Genomic DNA, 21,567 nt, shown 5'->3' with positions numbered 1-21,567 from the left:
ATGCCTACATTAAACAGAATAATGATAATGCCATCAAAGGGGGAAATGGGACATGGAGCTATGTCCAGTACTGTCATGAACCAATGCTGGCCGCGGCGCCTGTGATCTGAGAAGAACTATCTTCATATATATTATTTACAATTTCCTCACTCGTTGCGGTACTCATCTTTCGTTTCTCACATCGCGCTGTTTTTGTTATGAAATACACACACGAGACGAGATGATGGCCAATCATGGCCAATCATGTAACAGTATCAAGTTTGGCGCAGCCATTGGCGTGTCGCTCCATACGTTGCTCTCCACAGGTATCAGAAAAAAACAAACGGCAACCTATTTCTTGATATTTGCTTGATAATTGCTAGACAATTTTCATTGTACATTTCATACACTTATACACACAATTCCTTGTTTCAGTTTAACATAATTCCCTCATTTCCTTGTTCAAGTTTAAGCTGTATGATTTCTTGGTGTTCCTTAAAGACATGGAGTTGGACAGTGCAATGCCTCAGCTTTACAAACTGTTCTCATAGTGGCAACAATTGAAGCTACATCTGCAGGTGTATAAAGGAGCTGCTCCTGTTTAAAGTGGTCCTACACCTGTAACACAATGGGCCATGGCCATTTAAGCAGCTGCTGGCCATTGAGAGGACACTGGTCAAGTCAGTGGAAAAGACAGCTAGTTGGTTTGACAGAGCATTTCCTTTAAAAGGAACAGAGAGCATAATTTACATATACATAAATTGACAATTTATATGATATAGGCCGAAAATGAGCTTCCCCTCTTTGAGAGACCAGCAGCCGCCACTGGTCAGAATCCTCTCTGTTACTCTCTTATATTAGAAAATGGGCAATGTGTGACAGTTGCCATTTAAAGGAAGACCAAACCCTTGAACAACTTGTTTTAGATGACATTTGATGTCATGGGTGACATGCAGCGGCGGATTTAGCAAATTTGGGGCCCAAGGCGAAGATATGTATGGGGCCCACCTAATCCGATCTTTAAAAGAGAATGGCGAAAAAAAATGTACCGACTGGATAGGCAGTTAAAGCTAATCTGCAAAAAAAAAAATACTCCCCTTTAAACCCTGCATACACTTCTTTACTCCAAAATGAAGATGGAAAGCAGAGAACACACAAAGTGTAGCACTACACAAACTAATAGTCACGATGGAACCCAACAGAGAATAAGGTTACAGATAACATCTGTCTTTGCCAAAATGCCAGGAAAACCAGCACTGTTTATTCTTTTTTTTAAGATCAAATCAATATCAATATAACAGCAAGACAAGTAGTTAGGGTAAACCCCTACAAACAGTCATATACTTAGCAAAACATCACAAACAGCCATATACTTAGCAAATATTGCCAAGAGAAATAATTGACTTTGTATGTGTGAGGTTGCAATTGGCATCGCACTTGAGATTGAACATTTCAAACAAACCTATACTGTATATATATTTTTAAAAAAAAAGAAAGAGAGAGGATAGATTGTTCTCCACATCACACGCTTCTAACACAGAACCCTACTTATTGACGTTGTCTCACAGGTCTTCACCTAGCGCTCACTTCACAGCTAGCTGCTGCTGCTGTATGTTCAACGCTTTGGACGTTGTTGTTCCTGTCTGTATCCCCAACAGTAGCCGTAAAAAAGTGTGTAATCTTTGGCAGCGTTGCCAAATAATTATCGGCATCTTTTCGCTTTTTTCTTTTATTTGAGCAGCTTGGGTAACTTTATTTCCTAAGCCTTTTCCTAACCATTTATTTTGTTTTCGTGTTTATACTCGTCTTGCTTCGTCTCTGTTTGTCTACTTAATTTTTTTTTTTTTTTGAGGTTGGTTGGGGGCCCCCTTACTATGGGGGTCCCAAGCGGCCGCCTACCTATGCCTCTATGTTAACCACTGGTGACATAGATTGATCCTGGTCCAAATCTTGACTGAAATGCAAAAAATGTAGGATTAGATGTAGTAAATTTTGACTTCAATTGCCCTCTATAGGTTAAATGCATGCTACTGCATGCCTTGTCTCCCCTTCATCAGATGGTTGGGGTTGATATTGTTGCAGGGAGTGCAGTATGCCTTAAAAACAAGGGTTAGGGTTAGGGTTAGGGTCAGCCCTGAAAATGAGAAACAACATATCTATCAGATATGGGCCAGAGAATGCCTTTTGAAAATGTATAGCAAAATGGGGATTTAAAACAACTATAGTACAACAATATCCTCATATTCCTCAAGAGTTCTTGTAGCAGAGTGGTTGGTCGGCAGAATGTAATGTAATGAACTTTACTGATGAAGAGACCATTAGGTCCCCCCATATTTCCCCCAAGACAAATATTAGTGCTGCAGGATCCTAGAGCAGAGTAGAGGTGACAAAGGTATCAGCATTAGCATATTCTGATAATGGATGTGCAAGGACACTGGGGAGATCATATTAAATATAAATACTGGCATACTAATGACCCCATTTCTAGATTGATGGTATCTGCAATGCCCACAGTCTCCACGCTGCTCCACTGGTCAGAGGCTGATGTTGCTATGGTCCCATGGGACTATGCGAGGTGTGTGTGGATTTGTGGACCCCCGTCTGGGCAGCGGTTGATGATGCGTCCATGAGAGGGGGTCTAGGTTACCCATTGAAGAGGCCTCACCAGTAACAACCGGCTATTCAATGGCAATAGAAGAGGAAACACCACAACAATATTTTCTGCAGCCTATTTGTGAATAAGTGTTTTGCAATTTGAATAATGAATACTGGACATAGTAAGCTCTTGTCACAATTTTTTTTGTCACAATTGCAAGTGACAAATAGTTTTGTTAAGATTCTCCCAGAGATCCCACAACATTCGCTGTTGAGGCTTCAGTGATTCTCAAGTGTCAATCAAGGGGTCTCTGACCTACCCAGACCCTGTACTTCACATCCTGACTGTTGAGAGATCTCCTTTAGAACTGCCCCACGGTTCATACATTAAGGATCTGGTAATGGTGGATAGATGGTTAGGTACTGTAGACCTACAGACATGCTAGCTAGGTAGAGAGATAGATGGATAGATTGTTTTCATATACATACTACTTCCTGCCTACAGGTACATCACTTCCTTGGAGACGGGCAGCCAGCCGGTTACTGACATCTTCCACTTTGTTGTTTACGACGGTGACAACAATCGCCTCGACAACCAGATGTGCACCATCACCATTACCTCCACCCTCATCCCAGCTCCAAAGGTTACAGTGCGTGGCGTCATCGAGGTATACACACACACTCACAATTATCTTACTCTTACCCAGCATGGCCTAATTGGTTTATTTGTTAATTTATTTCTTTAATCAGCTGTAAATTCATTTGTTAATTATTTGTTTGTTAATGTGTCTTTTCCTTCACCATCCCAGGTTAAGGAAGGGGGGCGGGTCCAGCTCTCCACCAATCACATCATTGTATCAGACCTGAACGTATCCAGGAAGGAGCTTCTGCTCTGGCTGGTGACCCCACCCAAATATGGCTTCATCGAGAGGAAAGGTCAGACTGAGTGTGTGTGTGTTTGTGTGTGTGTCTGTTCATAGTTGAAATGGATTGTTTTGTGTATCAACATGTTGGGGTTAGTGATATATATATTACTATTAGGGATGCACCATTACCGATACCAGTACCCAGAATGGGTACTGTGCTCATCTACTCATACTCATCAAACTTTGCTGATACAACCACCTCAGACCACTTTACTCAACGTGGGCGGTGTGTGTGGACGTGTTGAGCTCTGTCTGGGCGGTGTGTGTGGACGTGTGGAGCTCTGTCTGGGCAGTGTGTGTGGACGTGTTGAGCTCTGTCTGGGCAGTGTGTGTGGACGTGTTGAGCTCTGTCTGGGCAGTGTGTGTGGACGTGTTGAGCTCTGTCTGGGCGGTGTGTGTGGACGTGTTGAGCTCTGTCTGGGCGGTGTGTGTGTGGACGTGTTGAGCCCTGTTAGGCTTCCCGGACACCTATAGTACTATACTATATCGCTACGGGGTGTGGTGCATTTCATATACACCATCGCTCATTATAATGCTCATACGCAACAAAAGTATCACAAAGTTGCTGTGGGCCATAACCATGGCAAACAATCCCTCTGAAACTGTGGGTTCACTGGCTCTTTAAACTGTAATGGTATTATTAGGTACTCGTATCGGTACTCTGCATTGGTAGTACCCAAATGTATGTTTTTGACCTACTATGAATTTATAGATTATACTAGGACCCTAGTCATGACCCTGTCTTGTCATATTGTAGTCCAATATAAACGTGATTTAAAATATAATATCCTATATATGACACATGTTATGTCCTCCTCCCTCCACCAGGAGGTGCAGCGGGCTCCAGGGTCATCACTCCTGACCACCCCTTCTCCTTGGAAGACCTGGCTTCTGACCTCATGTTCTACGTCCAGGAGGCAGGGGGCCACTCTCGGCAGGACATCTTCAGCCTTTACGTCAGCGACGGGCACCACCAGACTGAGGCCTTTAACGTAGAGATCGACATCCAGGTATTTAGGATTATCTCCCATTATATCAGTCTGTCAGGATTATCTCCCATTATATCAGTCTGTCAGGATTATCTCCCATTATAACAGTCTGTTAGGATTATTTCAGATTATAACAGTCTGTCAGGGTTATCTCTTATTATAACAGTCGACTAGTGATTAAAACAATTATTCATGGATTATTTTGGATCATAACAATTGTTTGGGATTATCCCTGATTATAATTGTCAGGGATTATCAGATTATAACAATTGGTCAGGGACTATATCCGATTTTAAAGGACAATTCCGGTATTTTGAACATTGAGCCCCCTTTCTGTTTTGTCTCGGAAGATAGAGTGGTTGACACCGACATTTTGACTATTGGTCCTGTCTCGGGTATTTGGCTCATTTAGAATCGCCCTGACTGCTTCAGAATGGCTGGCTACGGGCAATCAAACATGTCCTTAAAACAACCCTAAACGTTCGTTTTATCGTAGTATCGTAGTGAAATACAGTTTCTTTCATGTTTTATTGCACATTTATCGCATTTGTAAGACTCACTGCTCGTTGTCCGTAAACGGAAAGGGGGGCTGTTTACGTTTGGTTGTAGTCTTTTCCCTTGGTTCTCCGTCTCAACAGTAGGGCTAGAACCGAGGGAAAAGACTACAACCAGCCCAGTTTTCCGTTTCCAGATTATAACAATTACGTAGTCAGGGATTATCTCAAGATCACAACAGTCAGGGATTATCTACAAGTATAACAGTCAGGGATTATCTACAAGTACAACAATCAGGGATTATCTCAGATCATAACAGTCAGTCAGGGATTATCTCAGATCATAACAGTCAGTCAGGGATTATCTCAGATCATAACAGTCAGGGATTATCTCAGATCATATCAGTCAGGGATTATCTCAGATTATAACAGTTAGTCAGGGATTAACTCAGATAATAAATTCCCTCTCTCCCAGCAGGGTAGCCAAGCCAGTGCTCCGGTGGTGTCAGTCAGCAGCGTGGTGGTGGAGGAGAACTCGGGCGTGGTGCTCACCAACACCTCGCTGAGTGTTCGCGACCCAGACACCCCGCTCAACGAGCTCATGATCACCCTGGACACCAAGCCCGCTCATGGTGACACACACACACACACACCACACACACACATACGCATACACACACACACACACACACACACACACACACACACACACACACACACTCACTCACTCACTCACTCACTCACTCACTCACTCACTCACTCACTCACTCACTCACATGCACGCGCATATACACATAAACACACACACACACATACACACACACATGCTGATGTGTGTGTTGTGATGTGATATCATATTCTATTTAATAATTCTATATATCCTTACAGGTAAACTGCGGAGGCGTCAGTTCTACTCACAGCCTCTAAGCAGTGGGCATGTCCTGTCAGTGGGCTCCTCCTTCTCCTACCAGGACGTCCTGGACATGCTGGTGGTCTACATCCCCGACGGGGGCGGGGCTAGTGACCGGCTGGAGTTCACGCTCACCGACGGCGTGCACACGCTCAGCGATGCCCTGGACTTCACCGTGACGGTGCAGCGCCACGAGGGACCGCGCATGACCATCAACAGAGGTCTGCAGCTGGCCACAGGTGAGCTGAAGAATCAACATAAACCCTACATGTTACTATATATATATGTATATTATTATTATTATATATAATATATATTATATTACATAACATGTATACATGTTATACATCTCTAGCATATCTCTAGCATCTAGCATATATTCTAGCGTGTTGCGGTGACTGGGACTGGAAGCCTGGACTCTCCTCATGGTTAACCGGCCAGCACCCTATCACTGATTTAAAATGTTTTGCCTGTATGTATGTACGTATGTATGTATGTATGTCTGTCTGTCTGTCTGTCTGTCTGTCTGTCTGTATGTAAATTATGGCCCCCAATGCACTCCTGAGGGGTATTCCATCAACCAAGCTAAACGCAAAGCCGGGCTTATTTCGCTTAGCCTCGCTTCTTTCAGCTAGAGTTGCGTTCCATTAACGTGACTTAAGGGAATCTCTGCTAAGTAACCATGGCAACTTATCTGACCAAACTAACCTGGTCAGTAGCAGGCTAACTGTCAAGCTAACTTGAGCTGTGTTTCAGAGTCCATCTGTCGGTAACAAGTGTACCATCAGAAGGTTCCGCCAAGCCTAGTCCTCACAATTTTGTCATAAATGTACATATATGAAGTACAAACAGCGTATATTTTCACTAATGTCGCTTTTCCACCGACAGTATCAGCTCGACTCGACTCAACTCGCCTCGACTCGAGTTTGGTTCCAGGCACATCGCGTTTCCATCTAAAAAAGTACCTCTTCAATGTGGGCGGGTCGTAGAAAAGAACCTCTCCACCATGGGCGGGTCGTCATTAGGTTTTAATCACGGGAGACGCGATTCCCGGGAAATCGGAATCTGATCAAGACTATTTCCTGATTCCTGGGAAAGGTTATGATGGGAAATAAAATAAAATAAAAAGCGCAATGACTGCGCGTCTATTGTTGTCATACGGTAACGTTGATGGAGGCGAAACTCAAGGCTTGGGAAAGGAACGACACTAAAACGAAACAGCGAAACGCTGATCCTCGGGAGCGGGTCTGTGGACTCCAGCCACGCCGGACACACACAACCAAGCTGGTCACACACAACCACGCCGGACACACACAACCACCAAGGTTGGACACACACGGCGAAACGCTGATCAGTGTCCCCCTCGGGAGCGGGTTCGTGGACTCCAACCACGCCGGACACAACTTAACTTTGAGTGATTATTCCCATTTACAGCCGCTGGCCAATCAGTTACCAGCAGCCTGTTTACGTCACACAAAAGTACCTACTCCACTCGCTTGGAACCTCGACGGAGGTAGTACTAAAAAAAGTACCCGGTACTAGGTACCGGGTACTTTTTTTGCCAATGGAAACGCAAAAAAGGCGGGTCGAGTCAAGTCGAGCTGGTACTGTCGGTGGAAAAGCGGCATAAGGGTCTAAAATTAAATGATGCAAATAAAATAATTAAATCAATTGCTATCTATTGTTACCTTGGCTATTTTCTCAACACATTTTTATACAAATCTATGTATTATAATGAAATCAGGAATCAGCAGTTGGGTGAATGGTCCTTGCCCTGTGATACGTGTGACTTGAGTTCATGTCCAGAGTATTACATAGTATTCTTGGCATTGGCTTAATTTTGTAATTCCCTTTATTCGTTTTATTAATTCCCTAATTAAGAATATTCAAAGAAATGGAAAATAAATGGCATAAAAAGTTCTTTGATTTCTCCAGTAATCCTTCCAATATTACTAATTGCATGGGGATTGAACCCCGGACAACCGGGTGCAAGTCTGACACGTTAACTCGAGACTATCTCCCTGATTACAAAGACATGGTCAATATTCAATTAAACTATGTTACGCTTAATACTACTTATGCATTCAACAGATCTGCGATTTTTTTTGCCAGGCAGCCTCCCTGTTTTTATTAATGGTTATGGTGTTCCAGTTATTATATGCTTGTACTCCTCATAGACCTCCACAAGCAGCTTCTGTTCACTGCTGGAAAAGATCCCGCTCTGTCCTTTTCGGACATTTGATCCATGAGTGCGGAGAGTGCGGTTTATTTCAGAGTGTATGATATATCTGTGATATATTTTAGGGTCTGCATCTAAGATCAGTGAGCAGAACCTTAAGGGGTCTGACATCGACTCGGACCCCCTAAAGCTGTCCTACGTCCTGACCTCTGACCCCGCCGCTGGGACCCTCCTGCTCAACAAGAAGAAGCTGTCAGCCAAAGGCCCTGCCCACAGCTTCACTCAGGAAGACGTCAACAAAGGTTGGTTCATAACTTCCTGTCGGCTCATGTGTCCATAACTTACATACATGTAGCTAGCATAGGTGTAGCTTTGTAGCTTGCTTACACTTAATGAATATAGATCTAACTATGAATTGTTTATTTCTGTCTGGTAGTGCTGATAAACAAACAAGTTATAGATATGCTAACAGAGATATTGATTTGTAGCTTTAGATTAGCCATCATGAATATGGCTAGAGAATTGTTGTACTTGCTTTCTGTAGTGTACCACTGGGTTTTATGCAGTACTACTGGTTGGGTATTTAAATACCGCTGGGTTCTATGCAGTACTACTGGATGGGTATTTAAGTACCGCTGGGTTCTATGCAGTACTACTGGATGGGTATTTAAGTACTGCTGGGTTCTATGCAGTACTACTGCACGGGTATTTAAGTACCGCTAATGTTCTATGCAGTACTACTGGATGGGTATTTAAGTAACGCTGGGTTCTATGCAGTACTACTGGATGGGTATTTAAGTACTGCTGGGTTCTATGCAGTACTACTGCACGGGTATTTAAGTACCGCTAATGTTCTATGCAGTACTACTGGATGGGTATTTAAGTACTGCTGGGTTCTATGCAGTACTACTGCACGGGTATTTAAGTACCGCTAATGTTCTATGCAGTACTACTGGATGGGTATTTAAGTAACGCTGGGTTCTATGCAGTACTACTGGATGGGTATTTAAGTACTGCTGGGTTCTATGCAGTACTACTGCACGGGTATTTAAGTACCGCTAATGTTCTATGCAGTACTACTGGATGGGTATTTAAGTAACGCTGGGTTCTATGCAGTACTACTGGATGGGTATTTAAGTAACGCTGGGTTCTATACAGTACTACTGGATGGGTATTTAAGTAACGCTGGGTTCTATGCAGTGCCATATGTTGGGTATTGAAGTACTTCTGGGTGCAGTAACATAGGGTATGGTAGTGGTGTGTGTGTACTAAGAGTTGTTTCCTCTCAGGGCGGCTGCAGTTCAGCCACAGCCGGGAGGAGAAGGGAGGAAGTCTGTCCTTTAAGTTCAACCTGGTGGACCCCGAGGGAAACAAACTCATCGACCAATCATTCTTCATCAGTGTCCTGGGTATGTTCTTCTCCCTGCACCTCTACCAGACCACAGGCCGTCCATCTATAGGCCTTCCATCATCCAACCATCTTGCATCCATCCATCCATCCTTTTGCCTCTCTCCCTCTTCCCATCCCTTTCTTCACATGAATGCCCTCATTGTTCTATCGCTCTATGCATTGTCTTTCTTCAGTGTTTGGTTATAATCCCAGGCTACCTTGTGGCCAATCGTTTTCTAGAAGCACAGTTCCAGCAATTTACTAAATTTCCGGAGGACTTCATATCTTCTCTTTCCTCTCTCTGCTCTCTACCTTCTCTTCCCTCCTCTCCACCCTTCTCCTCTCCCCTCTCCTCTCCTTGGCCACCATCTCCCCTCCTCTCCCCTCTCCTGGTGATGTCATTCTGAATGGTTATTGTTCAGTGTTCTGAAGACGTCTTCTCTCTCCCCCCCAGTGGATCGACTTCCCCCTGTGGTGGAGGTGAACAAGGGTCTGGTCCTGGACGAGAACAGCCTTAAGAAACTGACCACCCTGCTGCTGTCTGCCAGCGACCAGGACAGCGAGCCGTCCGAGCTGCTGTTCACCATCACCAAGCAGCCCGACCTGGGCCACCTGGAGCATGTCGCTAACCCAGGTAGCTACAATGCAGTACAGTAGCTAGGTACACATGCTAATGCTAACCCAGGTACACATGATAACAGTAGTTAGGTACACATGCTAATGCTAACCCTGGTACACATGCTAACAGTAGCTAGGTACACATGCTAATGCTAACCCTGGTACACATGCTAACAGTAGCTAGGTACACATGCTAATGCTAACCCTGGTACACATGTTAACAGTAGCTAGGTACACATGCTAATGCTAACACAGGTACACATGCTAACAGTAGCTAGATACACATGCTTACGCTAACACAGATACACATGCTAACAGTAGCTAGGTACACATGCTAATGCTAACACAGGTACACATGCTAATAGTAGCTAGGTACACATGCTAGGTACACATGCTAACAGTAGCTAGGTACACATGCTAACTCTAACCCAGGTACCATGCTAACACTAGCTAGGTACACATGCTAATGCTAACCCTGGTACACATGCTAACATAGGTACACATGCTAACAGTAGCTAGGTACACATGCTAATGCTAACACAGGTACACATGTTAACAGTAGCTAGGTACACATGCTAATGCTAACACAGGTACACATGCTAGCAGTAGCTAGGTACACATGCTTACGCTAACACAGATAAACATGCTAACAGTAGCTAGGTACACATGCTAATGCTAACACAGGTACACATGCTAATAGTAGCTAGGTACACATGCTAATGCTAACACAGGTACACATGCTAACAGTAGCTAGGTACACATGCTAACGCTAACCCAGGTACACATGCTCACAGTAGCTAGGTACACATGCTTACCCAGGTGACCAGCGCCTTCTCTTCTCTCTGTTTCTCAATACCAAGTATGCAAACTACGGACTTGCGGACTTGGAAGTGCGTACTTGGCAAGTCCGGACTTCCAAGTACAGACTTCCGAGGACGCGAGTACGCACCTGCAATTTGAACAGCAGCGGACTCGATGACGTCACCAACTCAGCTCTGTTAACTGTGCTTTACGGCCTCATGTAGGCATATACTACTGAACAATTTAAACAAATTATATTAAACTAAACCCCAGCCTCTTTCATTTTAAAATAGTATGTTAATATTTTGAATGAATATAAATGAAAAGATATGCTTGTCGTGTGTATAAGCTATACACAGGGGTTTCTTCTATCAGCGACTTATACAATATAAACAAATTATATAAAACAAAACCCCAGCCTCTTTAATTTTAAAATAGTATGTCAATATTTTGATTGAATACATTTTTGTTATATATGTAAAATGTTCCTATATATAGCCTATTATTATAGCTTACATACTAATATTTTAAAACATGGGAATGCGAAATGCATCCTGGGATATTTAACGGTCCACACAAGTTTTAAAAGTCACCTCCGATGCATCCTCGGTGGAACGGCCAGTTGACTTGACTTGACGCGTACTTGAATTGGAACAGTACTTGGGCTACGACTGATGACGTTTCATGAGAACGCAAGTACACAAGTACAGACGAGAACGCAAATTGAGAAACGGCTTCTCTCTCTCTCCCCCCCCCCCCCCCCCCTCCCCCCAACAGGGAGTAGTATCAGTAGTTTCTCCCAGTCTGACCTGGTTTCTCGGAGTGTCCAGTATGTCCATACCAGTGAAGAAGAGAAACACTCCGACCAGTTCACCTTCAGCGTGTCGGATGGACAGAACGAGGTCACACACACACACACACACACACACACACACACACATATACACACACACAGATACACACACAGACACAGACAACAAACAAACAAACAAACATGTGTGTTTCTGAGTTTGTATGTGTGTGTTTTTGTTTCGGACCCCAGGTTGCCCAGACGTTCTTCATCACCATCAGGCCGGTGGATGACTCGTTGCCATGGCTACAGGTCCCTGGCATGCGCGTCCAGGAGGGGGTCAGGAAAACCATCACTGAGTTTGAACTCAAGGCTACTGATGCTGACACTGAGGTAACAATGGTTAACTAATCTCTCTCTCTCTCTCTCTCACTCACTCACTCACTTCCACACTCACTTTCGCTCGCTCTCTCTCTCTCTCTCTGTCCACAGTCTGTTGTGTGTAAAGTCTCTCTCTCTCTCTCTCTCTCTCTCTCTCTCTCTCTCTCTCTCTCGCTCTCTCTCGCTCTCTCTCTCTCTCTCTAGGCTGAGTCCATAGTGTGTAATGTCTTTCTCTCTCTCTCTTTCCAGTCCATAGTGTGTAATGTCTCTCTCTCTCTCTCTCTCTCTCTCTCTCTCTCTCTCTCTCTCTCTCTCTCTCTCTCTCTCTCCAGGCTGAGTCCATAGTGTGTAATGTCTCTCTCTCTCTCCAGGCTGAGTCCATAGAGTGTAATGTCTCTCTCTCTCTCTCCAGGCTGAGTCCATAGTGTGTAATGTCTCTCTCTCTCTCCAGGCTGAGTCCATAGTGTGTAATGTCTCTCTCTCTCTCTCCAGGCTGAGTCCATAGTGTGTAATGTCTCTCTCTCTCCAGGCTGAGTCCATAGTGTGTAATGTCTCTCTCTCTCTCTCTCCAGGCTGAGTCCATAGTGTGTAATGTCTCTCTCTCTCTCCAGGCTGAGTCCATAGTGTGTAATGTCTCTCTCTCTCTCCAGGCTGAGTCCATAGTGTGTAATGTCTCTCTCTCTCTCTCTCCAGGCTGAGTCCATAGTGTGTAATGTCTCTCTCTCTCTCCAGGCTGAGTCCATAGTGTTCACGGTGGTCCAGCCGCCTCGCCACGGCTCCATCGAGCGGACGGTGAGCGGCCAGGTGTACCGGCGGACCAGTAGCTTCAGTATGGAGGACGTGTTCCAGAACCGGATCAGCTACAACCACGACGGCTCCAATTCGCTGAAGGACCGCTTCTCCTTCACTGTGTCCGACGGCACCAACCTGCTCTTCATGGTGGAGGAAGGGGGCAAGGAGGTACGGCCGTGTGTGTGCTGCAGCCCCATTGGTCCATTCTTTACAGAGAAGAACCCTGGTAGGCCATGTGATGGATGACATGTGATAATGTGTCATGTGATCTTGTCATGTGACGTCCATACAGGTGGTGACCGCTGCTCCCCAGAAGTTTAAGGTGGACATCCTCCCGGTGGACGACGGGACGCCGCGCATCGTCACCAACCTGGGCCTGCAATGGCTGGAGTACATGGACAACAAGGTAGGGCCCTGCTGGCCCCTAGGGGCCCGAACCGGCCCTCTACTAACACACTACTAGCCCTCTACTGGCCCCCTACTAGCACTCTACTAGCACTCTACTAGCCCTCTACTAGCACTATACTGGCCCTCTACTGACCCTCTACTGAGCCACTACTAGCCCTCTACTGGCCCCCTACTAGCCCCCTACTAGCACTCTACTAGCACTCTACTAGCCCTCTACTAGCACTATACTGGCCCTCTACTGACCCTCTACTGAGCCTCTACTAGCACTCTACTGGCCCCCTACTAGCCCTCTACTAGCTCCCTACTAGCACACTACTGACTCTTTACTAACCCTCTACTGGCCCCCTACTAGCACTCTACTAGCACTCTGCTAGCACTATACTGGCCCTCTACTAGCCCCCTACTAGCCCCCTTCTAGCCTCCTACTAGCCCTCTAATAACCCTCTGTTAACCCTCTACTAGCCCTCAACTGCCCCTCTACTGCCCCTCTGTTAACCCTCTACTAGCCCTCAACTGCCCCTCTACTGCCCCTCTGTTAACCCTCTACTAGCCCTCAACTGCCCCTCTACTGCCCCTCTGTTAACCCCTCTACTAGCCCTCAACTGCCCCTCTACTGCCCCTCTGTTAACCCCTCTACTAGCCCTATACCACTGCCACTAAATGTTATTTTTATACAAGAGGAGTGAGTGGGGGCGGAGCCGCACAGACTTTACATCAGCTTATCATTTATTGGTCGTTGTTCTTCTGCCACCTTTGTTTTTTACATATGCCCCTAGTGGCTGGAGAACCTCAGTACAGCCTCGTTGCCATGTTTTTAACAGCCTTGTTGTTGAGTTGCACCTTGAAGACAAACAACAACACCCTCCCCCCCCCACCCCACCAGGCCACCAACCTGATCACCAAGAAGGCCCTGCTGACCCTTGACCCCGACACAGAGGACAGTCAGCTGGTCTACGAGGTCACTACCGGGCCCAAACATGGATTCCTGGAGAGCAAACTCAAACCTGGCAACCCGATCACCACCTTCACTCAAGGTACCAAATCACCACCCTCACATTGGCACCCCAACACCTGCTACCACCCCCTAGTGGAAGCTGTTATAAAGCAGCATAGTCTACGCTTGTGGTGAGTGTTTGACTCCCAGCCAAAAGCTTCTGGGTTCAAACCCCAACATCTGAATCCGAATAAAACAACGCCTTCCCACTCTTTATTGACATGTATCTCAATTCAGTGTGAATCAAAAGGATTTGCTTGATTACACTTTTATTTTTACAGACATTTTAATATAATTACTTTAGAAAAAGTAAAACAGCATTGAAATGTAGTGACGCAAAAGTGTAGTTACAAGTTCTCTCAATACGAATGTGTAATTCTAAAAGAATACTGTAATATAATTATTATTAGAGGATAGATGGATAGATCGATAGATAAGAACTTTATTAATCCCTTCGATTGGATTCCCTCAGGAAATTCCACTTCCAGCAGCAGCAGACACCACATTACAAGTAGAATAAGAGTTAAAAACAAGTATAAATGTGCAAAAGTACAAAATGCAAAATGCAAAAAATATATATGCAGGGAAATAATATACAAGAAGAATACTATACAAGTAAATATTTACATGAGGGACAGTGCATAAAAACAGTGCAAGAAAACAGTGTATCAAACAGCCAAGTTGTGTTTTAATGCAGTGTTATGTTATGTAGTGGGTCAGGCCTAGTGCTCATCCCAGACCTCTGTCCTCCTTTGCCGCCCCCTACCTCCCAGTGTAGTCGCTGTATATATGATGGTCCTTCCATAACCTCGACAACTCATCCCATTGACTTTTACTTTTCTCACGAAAGCTGCGAGCAGGAATACCGGAGGCCATCAGCATGTTCCGAACAGGCACATTTGAAACGGGAACTGCAATAGTTGTATTAAAACTATTATATTATTATATTATGTTATTATACATATGTTAAGTATCACGTGTATGTGTACGTGTGACCCTCTGTTGTTCACTAGCTGAAGTGAACCTTGGTCTAGTCCGCTACGTTATGCACCAGGAGAACGTCCAGGGGACCTCAGACCACTTCAAGTTCCTGGTGAAGGACAGCAAGCCCAACGAGGTCCGGGACAACGTCTTCCACATCCAGTGGTCTCTCATCAGCTTCGAGCACAAGAGGTGCGTCAGGCCAGTCTGGTGGTGAATGAAAAGGTTAATGTGTGTATGAATTTATTAATTCATTAGATTAGATTAGATACAACTTTATTAATCCCCCGTAGGAAACATTTTACGAGGTATTGAGTGTATGAACGGCTAAAAGTGTTAATGAATGGTTGAATGTGCTGCTGATGGGATGGGGCAGGTCATCAGGCAGGTGGACGGGTTGCTGGTCTGATTCTTGGTTGTGGTTTGCCGATGGGTCATGGTGTATTTGAGCAATCAGCTGTTGTTGACAAGCTAGTTGTTGCCTTACCAACTTTTCATTGGTGGTACCTATTCATGTCAGAGTGAATGGGTGAATAAGGAGGTAGATGTAGTAGCAGCAGCTCAGGGCTATCGCCCTGCGTGGTTGACTGAATGTGTTAATGAATAAGGTAAATCGCTTTGGATAAAAGAATCAGCAAAATCTCCTATATGTCAATGCAATGGAGAGGCTCCTGGTTAAACCCACAGGGGATGCTCCTCCACAGCTACAACGTCAGCGAGAAGGCGAGCACCGTATCTGTGACGGTGAAGCGGAGCGGGAACCTGAACCAGTACGCCATCGTGCTGTGTCGTACGGAGCCCGGCAGCGCCACCTCCAGCTCCTCCCTGGGGCAGAGGCCTGGCCAACTGGACTACGTGGAGTATGCAGGACAGGTAACCATAACAACAATTACTGTTCTGTGACACATTGCGCTAGCGTACGTACTGAAAAAGGACGTTGAGGTTCTATCCTGGCACGGTGAGGCTGCACGCTGGCGACAGTGAACACAGATAACCAGTGTTGACCACACCTACTCCAGGTGCAGTTTGACGAGCGTGAGGACACAAAGGTGTGCACCATCATCATCAACGATGACCAGGTGTTCGAGGGCGTAGAGAGCTTCCAGGTGGAGCTGAGCATGCCCGTCTATGCCCTCCTGGGGGCAGACATGCGCGCTGTGGTCAACATCAACGACACAGAGGACGAGCCTACACTGCAGTTCGACAAGAAGACCTACCACGTCAATGAAAGCGCCGGCCTCGTCCACATCCCCGTGGAGAGGAAAGGTACGGACACTCACAACCTCATCCTCCTCCTTGCTCCTGGTTCGCCTCTTCCTCTTCCTCCTGTTGCTCCTCCTCCCCCTGCTCCTTTCTCTGCTCCTACTCCTCTTACTCTTCCTAACCCTGTTGAAACTCAAAGGATCATCGGCCTGATTCTGCCCCCCGCCTCGGGGTGTAAAGGACCACGTGGTGAACGAGGCCCACGACACTGCTCTACTTATCGTGTCCCCTACTGGCAGGTGACCTGTCCAGCACGGTGTCAGCGCTGTGCCACACGGTGTCCCGCACGGCGCAAGGCAGCAGCCTGCGCTCGCTGGGCTCTGGGTCGGACTACAAGAGCCGGGGGAAGGGCGGGGACCAGCGCGTGGTGCTGGGCCCCGGGGTCTCCATGACCTCCTGCGACGTGCAGCTGGTGGATGACTCGGAGTACGAGCTGTCAGAGGAGTTCCAGCTGGTGCTGTCGGACCCCTCGGATAACGGCCGCATGGGGGACGTCACTGTGGCCAAGGTAGTCATCGATGGGCCCAACGACGCCTCCACCGTCACCCTGGGCAACGCCACCTTCACCTTCAGTGAAGACATCGGTAGGAACGCATCGACGCTAACTTGGTTTGGTTTGGTTTTGGTTGAATTTAGTTTTGTTTGGTTTAGTTTAGTAACTTAGTTTGCTTTTGTTTAGTTACGTTAGTCATAACGTTGTTGTTTTTTCACTTTAGTTTAGTTTAGTTTAGTTAGCTGTAGTTTAGTTAAATTACAGTGTGGTTATTTAGTTACAGTTTGAACATTTGAAAATGTATACCGCTATTGCTGTAGCTATAGCTCACGCCACTAGAGGCCGCTAATAGGAAGAGTTTGTGTAGTTCTAGTTTGGTTATATTTGAGTGAGACTAGTTAAGCCTTGAATCGAGAAGTGAACCTCCACGACAGCAGGTATTTAAAGGGGAGATATCATGCTTTTTAAACTTTTCCCTTTTCCCTTTGTTATATGACGTATGTATACATGTCTTACGTCTGCTAAGCTAGAAAAATCTAATAATTGCGTGAAACAGCTCGTTTGCGCTCAAACTTTATTTCCGTAACAGTGTGACGTCAAACTGTGCAGTGGGCGGGGCCGAAGTGAAGAAGTCCTGCCTACTGGCTACCCGCAATGTTTACAACTTCTCAGGGGTGTTAATTTGCCGACAGATGCGATTTTGACCAATCACAACAGAGTGGGCGTGCTGACCAATCACAGCCGACTGGGCTACTCGGGAAAAACTCACCTTAAAGCGACATGATAGCAACGCTGAAATTGGTTTTGCAGAAATGAACAGTGTGAGAATAATAAGGGGTATTTCTAACATACAGGCATGTAACCCTATTCTAGTAGTACTCCCAAATGCAATTATTAACCCTAAAAAAGCATGATATGGGATCTTTAAATCAGGTACCATCGAGATCCCGGTGATCCGACACGGCAGTGACCTGACGACCGTGACGTCTGTGTGGTGCGCCACCCGCCCCACCGACCCCCCCTCTGCCACCCCGGGCCTGGACTACATCCCCAGCTCCAAGAAGGTGGAGTTCAAACCTGGCACAACACAAGAGGTACGACAGTCCTCCACCTTGTAGCCAAGTCATCAACACCATCAACCAGTCATATTTTGGGATATCTATACGAATATATATAATGAAATATCTTTGATCGACTGCAGTTGGGGAATGAGCTGATCTTTGAGCAAGGCACTTCTTGAGGTCCTAGTCACAATCCCTGTGTCTCCTTAATGCACCTCATTGAGCACAGTAGCACACATTCTGCTTGCTCTGAATGAGGAGCTCACTGAATGGTGTATTTGAGCATTCAGCTGTTGCTGACAGGCTAGTTGTTGCCTTATCATGCCTTGTCATCGGTGGTACCCATTCATGTCAGAATGAATGGGTGAATAATATGACAGGGTGGGGTGAGCTGAGCTCACGAGGACCTGAAGGGGGCCGTTCAGTGCCGCTCTTTATCCTGCTTCTTGTCCCCAGATGTGCAGTCTGACCATCATGGATGACCTCCAGAGCCCCACCATCGAGGGGCCCGAGTCCTTCGTGGTCTTCCTCAGCTCCCCCCAGGGGGCCGTTCTCCTGGAGCCCTACGAAGCTGACGTTGTCATCACCGACACCCTCCAGGACAGTGTGTACCACACATACGCACGCATGCACGCATGCACGCGCGCAAACAAGCAAACAAACAAACAAACAAACAGTCCAGGGTGTACCTCACACACCTTCCAGGACAGTGTGTACCACACACACACACACACACACACACACACACACACACACACACACACTCCGCCCAGGGCCCCGTTTCCTGATAACGATGGATCCACGCTCGTACGATCATTCTTACGAAGGATATTTCGATGCTTCGTAATTTTTTTTCCAACGTTTCCCAAAACTCCTCTCAACATGAACGCTTGTGCACTGCTCTTACGACGTTCATAGGCTTGTAGCTGTCCACTGACACGGTGCTGAAATGGGCTCTGTAGGAGGGGGAGACGCAAGAATGTTGTAAGATTAAACTATATTTTGTGGCAGCAAATAAATATCTCCCGATCAAGGCCAACAGCAGAGTAGCCTACGAAAAGAATAGACTAATATGAATGCTACAAATATTAAAACACAATTGATTAGGCCTAGGCCTACATATGCTATATCAGTCCTAATCCTGAACCGTGCTACATTTTTTCACGGCATTTTTCCCCCTGAACTAATTCCATATTAGAAAAATAAAAAATGTGTCTGTGTGACAACTATAGCATTTATCTAAATGTGAATGTAGACCAGCAACAGCAATATCCGTGTCCAGCAATATTATTGTTGGGCAGGGGTATGTGCAGCACAGTTTCCCAAAGCAGTCTAAGTTCACTGCAGAAACCACGCTCTCGACTTGGCGTTTGTGCACTCCACTAAGGTCAGGGATGTTCGTAACTGTCTAGACACAGTCCAATAAATAGTGAACTTCATCACAGCCTCACCGAAGCGCCTACAGTGCTTTATGACAAACAATCGCAACAAAAAACGCCTGCAGAAATTCTCCGACACCCGCTGGTCTCAGCATGATTCATGTAGCCTACAGTATGTCTTCTGTCATTGATCAATATGAGGACATTTTAACCACGATGGTTGAATTAAAATCAGAGGGAGACAGCAATTACAGCTCGCAAGCGACCTCCCACACGAGCAACGGAATCGTTTGATTTTATTATATGCCTTGTAATAGGGTTGCCTTTTGACGTGGTGTTTGATCGGTACATTTATTTTTGGAATTTTAAATTGCTGCAAGTTATATTTTTGTTGACTTCTAACATGTCTCTGTCTTTGCTGTTTAAATTTAACAGTAGTCTATGAGTAATATATCGGTGGTAACCACTGTTTTTGGGGTATTGCGAAATTGCGCCAGCTGGACATTCCGTGGTATTGGATGTGTTTTAATAAAACACATCCAATACATGGAATGTCCAGCTGGTGACTCCACTGAGGCTATAGTAACTATGCTCTTAGCGCTCTAAGAGTGCCCATGGAGCCCTCGTTAGCGACGAGGGTTTTAAAGACGTTCGTTACGCAACGATGCGTAACGGGAAACGGTGTGAAAACTGTACGATGCTCGTACGATGAACTTTACGAACCACGTAGGCTAACGATGCTTTCGGGAAACGGGGCCCAGGACAGTGTGTACCACACACACACATAAACACACCGTCCAGGACAGTGTGTACCATGCACACTAACACACATGCACACACACCTTCCGGGATGGTATGTATTCAGAATAGTGTAGAAACATGTGCACACAGTGTGGCTGGGATGAGTTTTCATTGAAGAATTTCTAGAAGTTTTTAAACGGGCACCATACTCCATCGACCACCGCTACCAACGACCTCTCTGGGGACTCCCAGACACAACAGGTTGTTGCGTGGCTGACACTGGTGCCATGTGATCTGCCTCCAGTTCCCAGCATGCAGTTTGAGAAGAGTGTGTACAAGGTGAAGGAGAAGGAGGGCATTCTCCACGTCCCTGTGCTGCGGACGGGTGACCTGTCCTCCGTCTCCTCGGTCCGCTGCTTCACCCGCACACTCAGCGCCCTGGTCATGGACGACTTCACCGAGAGGAGGAACGCAGACGAGTCTCGCATCACCTTCCTGAAAGGAGAGAAGGTAAGATTCTCCTCTCCCCCTGTCTGAGAGGAACACTGTCAAAGGTCCCATGGCATGAACATTTCACTTTATGAGGTTTTCTAACATAAATATGAGTTCCCCTAGCCTGCCTATGGTCCCCCAGTAGCTAGAAATGGCGTTCGGTGTAAAACGAGCACTAGGTATCCTGCTCTGCCTTTGAAAAAACAAGGCTCAAACGCGCTGATTTGGAATTTTCCCCATATGTCGTCATACGGGGACATGTTGCCTCCCCTTTCTCTGCTTTGCCCGCCCAGAGAATTCGGCCCGCCAATGGAGAGTATAAATAATAACTTCTTGATTTTGATTGACAAGTTTAAGTTAAACTGCCATAGCCACGACCATGCAAGCGCCACATGTATGTGTGTGTGTGTGTGTGTGTGTGTGAATACACACACTGTAATGCAAGTGTTGTACAGTTCTTTGTTATTTGGATAACATGCTTGGATTTTGCTGTTGGTGTTATGGCGCATAACACCAACACAATAAGGCAAGCTTGCATTTGGTGAAAAGACTAGACTGCATCGGGTTCTCTGACGTCTCTGGTATTTCCACAACGAGACTCGTAGTCGGGGTTATCAGCCATGGTTGAGAAAGAATAGGGGGAAAGGAACTTTGGCTTTGAATCCCTGAAGTACATGTACATTGTCTCCCGCCGGAGCCCTGCTGCCTGCTGCAGTGCCGAGGCACCACCGCCCGCTGCCCGCTGCCGAGGCAGTGGTGCCTCGGCAGCGGGCAGCGGGGCTCCGGCGGGAGACAATCGCGGTCAACAATCGCGGGCATCAATCCCTTTCTCCTCCATGTCACGGTTCAGTCTACTTCAGATTGATGTGGAAGTGGAAGAACCAGAGACGTCAGAGAACCTGACACTGTCG

General features: G+C 46.1%; 1 protein-coding gene across 1 annotated transcript in view; it reads left to right on the top strand.

Annotated features, from left to right (window-relative positions):
* The window catches only part of fras1 (Fraser extracellular matrix complex subunit 1), a 115,090-nt gene that overhangs the window by 80,263 nt on the left and 13,260 nt on the right, over window positions 1-21,567 (top strand). Inside the window, exons 39-58 of the mRNA XM_084468494.1 lie at window positions 3,080-3,242; window positions 3,384-3,510; window positions 4,329-4,510; window positions 5,459-5,615; window positions 5,872-6,132; window positions 8,198-8,374; window positions 9,362-9,481; window positions 9,917-10,096; window positions 11,659-11,783; window positions 11,924-12,064; window positions 12,785-13,012; window positions 13,137-13,250; window positions 14,136-14,286; window positions 15,260-15,419; window positions 15,932-16,100; window positions 16,247-16,493; window positions 16,730-17,074; window positions 17,917-18,077; window positions 18,501-18,648; window positions 20,469-20,674. Of these exons, the coding sequence (XP_084324620.1) occupies window positions 3,080-3,242; window positions 3,384-3,510; window positions 4,329-4,510; window positions 5,459-5,615; window positions 5,872-6,132; window positions 8,198-8,374; window positions 9,362-9,481; window positions 9,917-10,096; window positions 11,659-11,783; window positions 11,924-12,064; window positions 12,785-13,012; window positions 13,137-13,250; window positions 14,136-14,286; window positions 15,260-15,419; window positions 15,932-16,100; window positions 16,247-16,493; window positions 16,730-17,074; window positions 17,917-18,077; window positions 18,501-18,648; window positions 20,469-20,674 (3,562 nt within the window). The remainder of the gene's footprint in view (window positions 1-3,079; window positions 3,243-3,383; window positions 3,511-4,328; window positions 4,511-5,458; window positions 5,616-5,871; window positions 6,133-8,197; window positions 8,375-9,361; window positions 9,482-9,916; window positions 10,097-11,658; window positions 11,784-11,923; window positions 12,065-12,784; window positions 13,013-13,136; window positions 13,251-14,135; window positions 14,287-15,259; window positions 15,420-15,931; window positions 16,101-16,246; window positions 16,494-16,729; window positions 17,075-17,916; window positions 18,078-18,500; window positions 18,649-20,468; window positions 20,675-21,567) is intronic.

Source organism: Micromesistius poutassou, assembly GCF_964030765.1.
Source record: "Micromesistius poutassou genome assembly, chromosome: 5".
NCBI lineage: Eukaryota > Metazoa > Chordata > Actinopteri > Gadiformes > Gadidae > Micromesistius > Micromesistius poutassou.
The sequence above is the reverse complement of the archived record's forward strand: the minus strand, read 5'-3'. Positions and strand labels throughout refer to the sequence as shown.